This window comes from Camelus dromedarius, chromosome 27, assembly GCF_036321535.1.
Source record: "Camelus dromedarius isolate mCamDro1 chromosome 27, mCamDro1.pat, whole genome shotgun sequence".
NCBI classification, from domain to species: Eukaryota; Metazoa; Chordata; class Mammalia; order Artiodactyla; family Camelidae; genus Camelus; species Camelus dromedarius.
In genome coordinates, this window is record NC_087462.1 from 7974045 (window position 1) to 7980129 (window position 6085).

Sequence of the window (6085 nt, forward strand, 5' to 3'; positions counted from 1 at the left end):
TCTGGAGCATTGCCCTTGGCCTGAGACACCTCAGGGGGCAACCAAGGCCAGGCATTTGTCATGAAGAAAAGGACAAAGGAATAAAGTTCGAATCCAAAGGGAATGCATCAAGTAGAGGTAACATTTAATTAAGCAGCACTTCCTGCATGCTACTGACTGTTTTAAGAATTTGATGCACTCATTGAATCCTCCCTGTTTTACAGGTGAGGAAACCAAGGCACAGAGAGGTTAAGTGACTTGCTCAAGGCCACACAGCAGGAACAAGGCAGAAATGGGATTCGAACCAGCTCTACCCATCATCAGAGCCCTTATTGTTGTGTTTTTAAGTTGAGATGAAATTGACATAACATAAAATGAACCGTGTTAAAGTGAACCATTCAGTGGCGTTTAGTATTTTCATAATGTTGTGCAACAACCACCTCTACCTAGTTCCAAAACGTTTTCATCACCCAGAGGCATACCTGATAGCAATTACTCTTCATTCCTCCCTCCTCCCAACCCCTGGCAACTACCAGTCTGCTTTTTATCTCTGTGGGTTTACCTGTTCTGTACATCTATATTTCTTTTTTTCTTTTTAATGGAGGTACTGGGGATCGAACCCAGGACCTCCTGCATTCTAAGCATGAGCTATTTCCCTCCCTCCTCTGCACATCTCCTATTAATGGAATTATACACAATATGGGACCTTTTACGTCTGGCTTCTTTCACTCAGCATAATGTTTTCAAGGTTCATCCACATGGTAGTGTGTGTCAGTGCTTCGTTCCTTTTTATGGTGAGTGATATTCCATTGTGTGCATGGACCACCTTTTGTTTATCCATCCGTCTGCTGATGGGCACTTGGGCTGTTTCCACTTTTTGGCTATTGTGACTAGTGCTACTATGAACATGCGTTTATATGGAACATCTAAGTGGTTAATTTCATTTCATATGGATTTCATCTCGATATTGAAAAAATAATAATACTATCAATTGAGAGAGCTTAGAAGCAACCACATCAGCCCCCACGCCCAGTAGCAACGAGCAGAGTCGGCATTCATGTCTTGGCCTCTCAATGTCACTCTCCAATAAAGTGAACCCAGTCTCCCTGGGGAGAATGGCTGATTCTAGGACTGGGGCGGGGAAAATTCAAGATAAGCCTGGAACATCTTGTGGTGCTAGAAAGTGAGGAAGTGCTTTAAAAAAAAAAAAAAATGAAGCTATGCCAAAAGAGCAGTGCCTGAAATAAAATGCTTAGAGCAGGGGCCAACTGAAAGCGCTCCCAATGGCCAAAGTTGGAACAATTTGGACAATGAAATAAATAATAGCACTGGATTTTAACCCAAAGAATAAAAATAAGTATTCATGAGTCCATATTAGTATAAATGATTGAACAAATAAATAAGTGGAGATGAAACAACTCTTCCTGATAGCAGATTCCAAATAATAAATAATAGCAAATGTAAAAGGAGAGAGGTAAATGGAAAATTACTAATAAACAAACAGCACAGTAAGAATTTCTACACACACGATCCATCAATTAATGTGAAAATTGGTGGGTGGAACTTCAAAGGGAAACAGAATCTTTGCAGAGCTTGAAAGTGTCTCACTCAAAGTATTTATCACTTAGCACAGTTTTAACATCTGTTCACAAATTCTTCCACACTCCTCCTCCCAGGAGGTGGAGCTTAATTCCCCTGCTCTGGGTGGAGGCTGGGAATGTTTTTTTTCTGGACCTGAGTGGTGGATTCAGAAGTGTGTTCAGTTTGTGAAAATTCTTCTAGGTATCCACTTACTATCTGGGCACTTTTTGGTGTGTGTGTCATACTTTGATAAAAAGTTTGTCAGCATGGAAAAAAAAAAAGAAAGAAAAGAAATAGATGCAGTTATCTGTTTCAGAGATGCACATGTTGGTATTAAAACTGTAATGAGCTTTCCCCTTGAGAGTTTACTATTGCTTAATAAACCCTCACTTCACTTTCTTGAAAAAAAAAGTAATGAAAAGCAAGGAAATGATGATGGATAAAGTCAAGATGGTCACTTCTGCAGGGAGGAAGGGACTGTGACCAGGGAAGGAGGACATCTGTGGTACTGGCACCACCCTACTTCCTATCTGGGTGATGATGACATGAGTGTCCTGTTTATAATGATTATTTAAATTGCACAAATTGCAAATGTACGTTTTTCACATTCTGGTGGCATCCTAGAGCAGGTTTATAGTAACCTGTGAGAACTGATTTGTTAACTTTTAGGAATTTGGAGACATCACACTGATACCACATTGGTAGCTTGAAATTGGCAGAAACCTATAACTGCTACAAATCGGGGCCTTTTTTTTCCCCCTGGAGAGCCCATTGTTAAACACTTCCCAGCACAAAACAGTTTCTCTCTATTTATGATATTATATAAACACTTACAAATTATTTTAAAATTCTGGTAACATACACATAACATAAAACGTACCATTTTAACCATTTTAAGGGCCCAGTTCAGTGGCATTAAGTACATTTCCACTGCTGTGCAACCATCACTACCATCCATCTCCAGAACTCTTTTCATCTTGCAAAACTGAAACTCTGTCCCCATAACAATTTTTTTTTAACCTTTTAAAGTTTCCCTTGCAGAACATGGATTCTGGACCCAGAGGCTCTGTTCAAATTCCAATGCCCAGCCCCATTTACTAGCTGACCTTGGGCACCTTATGCCACAACTCTGTTTCCACATCAGTAGCATGGGGATACTCTTAGTCCTAATCTCATAGTCCAGTGGCTCTCAAAATTGTGGTTTCTGGACCAGAAGCATCAGCATGGTCTGCAAATTTTTTGCAAATATAGGCTGACCCCAGTGAGCTGGGGGGGTTTGTTTGTTTGTTTTGTCTTTTTGTGGGGGAAGGGGAGGTAATAGGTTTTATTTATTTATTTTTCATGGAGGTACTGGGGAATGAACTCAGGATCCTGTGCATGCTAAACACACACTCTACCGCTGAACTATACCCTCCCCACCCCATCCCCAGCGAGCAGTTTTAACCAGCTCTCCAGGAGATTCTGAGGTTTGCTCAAATTTGAGAACCATTATTATCATAGGTTGTAGGGAGGATTAAATCATTAAACAAGTGTAAGTATTTAGAACGGTGCCTGGCCCCTTGGCTCATGCACTGTAGACACTCACTTTTTTATTACCGAGGAGTCGAGAGACACTCGCAGCACAGTGGTGTTGGGCGGCGTTGGGGGTGCTGGCTGTGCCCCCTCTCCACGTCTGGTGGGGGCTCTGGGTCCCTGGTCACTGCTGAATGGAGGCCTTCTCGCCTCTCTGTTGACGATGACAGTGAGCTGGACCACATCACCTCATCCTTGGCGAAAGGTTATCACTCGGTCCGGGAAACGGGAAAGGTTGGGTTGGGGGGAGCCGTGCCCGCCTCCCCTCTGCTGGAGGAGATAAAGGAGGTCACTTGGCTCCTCCACCTCAGGTAGGGGGAGCTGAGAGGTATAAATGGGGGGCCAGGAGGGAGTGGAGGAAACTGCCTCACTGCACCCACTCTCACGTCTCAGGCAGCCCCGTCCAGCATGGCCAAGCGCCCGCTGCTGCTCCTGCTGGCTGTGTGGGTGCTGGCTGGGGAGCTGTGGCTGAGGACCGAGGCCCGAACAGCACCCTACAGAGTGAAGCTTTGCGGCCGTGAATTCATCCGAGCAGTCATCTTTACCTGCGGGGGGTCCCGGTGGAGACGGTCGGACATCCTGGCCCATGAAGCTCTGGGTGAGACTTGGGAGGTAGTGTGTATGACGGGGAGGGGGATTGATGGGATGTGGGATAGGTTCAAGGAGAGATAAAGGGCCAGGGCAGGAGAGTCCTTCCTTTCCTACATGCAGCTGGGGAAATGGGCCAAGGCTGGGGGAGCCAGTTAGAAGAGCTGCGGAGCTGGGATGGAGGGGTAGGGCGGCCAACCATTTCCACCTGCTAAAAGTCAGAGAACAGGCTACTCTTTCTGGAACACCTGCTATGTTCGAGCCCTGTGATAGGAAAGGCTGCTGTTTGTACGACCCTGGTAGGCACCATTCAGAAGCCAAAACTGAAGTGATTTCCAACTCTTTAGGGAAGGTAGTGTGAGGGGTGTGGTGTATACGATTTGCCCCCTAGGAGGTGACCTTCCTTCCATATTGCTTTCCCTCCTTGATCCTCTTTATCTGCAAAGAGGAGGCAAGACCCTGTATCTTGCAGGTTTGTTAAGTGGCAAAATTGAGTCAAAACAGATTAGGACACAGTCTAAACAGGTCAGTGGGCTCAATCTGGGCTCAAGCAGAGGGCAGGCAACTGACAAAAAATAGATGATCATGATGATGATATGAATGTGGACTTAGAAGACACACTGCCTGGATTCAAACAGCAGGTCTACACCTTAATAGCCGTTTGTCCTTGTGAAGTTACTTTACTGAATTGGGCTTCAGTGTTGTCCTCTGGAAAACGGGGGCGATAATAACAATATGGAGTTGTCATTGAGAAGGATAAAGGACTTAATCTACTGAAGCCCTTACAGCAGTGTCTGGCAAAAAAAAAAAAAAAAGAAGCAGTGTTTGGCACACAGTAAGTGCTCAATAAATAATCAGTGCTATTTTGTGCGCTTGCCATGTGCCAGACACTAATTTTTTAAATGGGTATTAATTAAGTCATCTACTCTGTATAAAACCCTAGAAGGTCCGAGTTATTATTATCCCCACTTTGCAGACAAGGAAACTGAAGCTCAGAGAAGTAAATTTACTTGTTCAGGATTATAACTCAGAGGCTGGATCAGTGCTTAGTTCGGCTCCCAAACACATGTTCTCAACTATCAGGTCCTCCATAAATAAATAGTAAGGGAAAAGAGGGGGAGGGTAGTAGCTCAGTGGTAGAGTGTGTGCTTAGCACAAGGTCCTAGGTTCAATCCCCAATACCCCCACTAAAAACAAAACAAAACAAACAGACAAAACAGTAAAGGAAAGCCAAGTTTAATGGGGTTAAGTAAGCTGCCTATCAAAGCTGGAACCCAGGCCTGACTGGAATCAAAACCTCTACCCACGAGGCTGAGTCATAAGAACAGAGAAGTAGCTGGACCAGCCAGGAACCTGGACTCTGGGTGTGACAGGAGTGAGTCCTAAGCACTAAGTCTTTCCATCTTTTGCAGGGGATGCCTTCCCAGATGCAGACTCTGAAGCAAACAGTGAGCTGGATGAGGCAGTGGCTTCCAGCGAGTGGCTGGCTCTGACCAAGTCCCCCCAGGCCTTCTATGGGGGCCGACCGGGCTGGCAGGGAACCGCCGGTGCTCTGCGGGGCAGCCGCGATGTCCTGGCTGGCCTCTCCAGCAACTGCTGCAAGTGGGGGTGCAGCAAGAGTGAAATCAGCAGCCTCTGCTAGAACGGAGACAGGGGAGGGGCGCTGGGGTGAACGCCCCAGCCCTGCCATCCACCTAACTGGTGTCCAGCTGGGCACCTGTTCCTGGCCCCTCACCCGTTCGTTCATCAGCAAGTCACAGAGGTCAGGCACTGGGGGCTCCCCCTACCCAACCCTGACCTTCGTCCAGCCTACCCTGAACCGTACCTGGCCAAATGGGGACCCTGACCTCTCCCCAACCTATATCATGCCTTTCCTGGCCTATGCTGTCCCCTGATGCAACAGTGCCCCTACTCTCCCCAAACTGGCCACACTGAGACCTTTGCCCAAACTGTGACTCTCTCCTGCCCTAACTGTGGCCACTGTCCCCTCGCTAGCCCAAATTATAGCCCTGCCCCATTCCAGCCTTTGCTCCCTCCCTTCCCCCTGCCTTCCAGCCCCTCTCCCTCTAACCCCGCCTGCTGGGGTTCTAATGCCGTGGACCCGTGTTGGTGATCGGTCCCCTCTGTTCTGTTCATATCCTGGGGTGGGAAGCTGGGTGGGGGGATGGATCAGAACCTTCTACGACCCCCAAAATAAAAGTTCCAAAGGACTTTGCAGGGTGTGCGTGGTGTTTTGTGGGGAGGGGCGGGTCTGAGGGGAGCGAGGCCGCACCCTCAGCGCCCCCCCCACGCCCCAGACTCCCTCCTCTCCCTCCACGACTCCTCCTCTCCCCTCTCCCCGCCCTCCCCCTCCCCCTCCCCAGCC

At 47.3% G+C, this 6085-nt stretch overlaps 1 protein-coding gene across 1 annotated transcript; it reads left to right on the plus strand.

Moving 5' to 3' along the window:
* Window positions 1-3525: 3525 nt before the first annotated feature.
* RLN3 (relaxin 3) lies at window positions 3526-5362 on the plus strand. The gene is made up of 2 exons (XM_010993836.3): window positions 3526-3730; window positions 5133-5362. The coding sequence occupies exons 1-2, from the start codon at window positions 3541-3543 to the stop codon at window positions 5360-5362; spliced, it is 420 nt and encodes a 139-aa protein (XP_010992138.3). The 5' UTR covers window positions 3526-3540.
* Window positions 5363-6085: the final 723 nt, after the last annotated feature.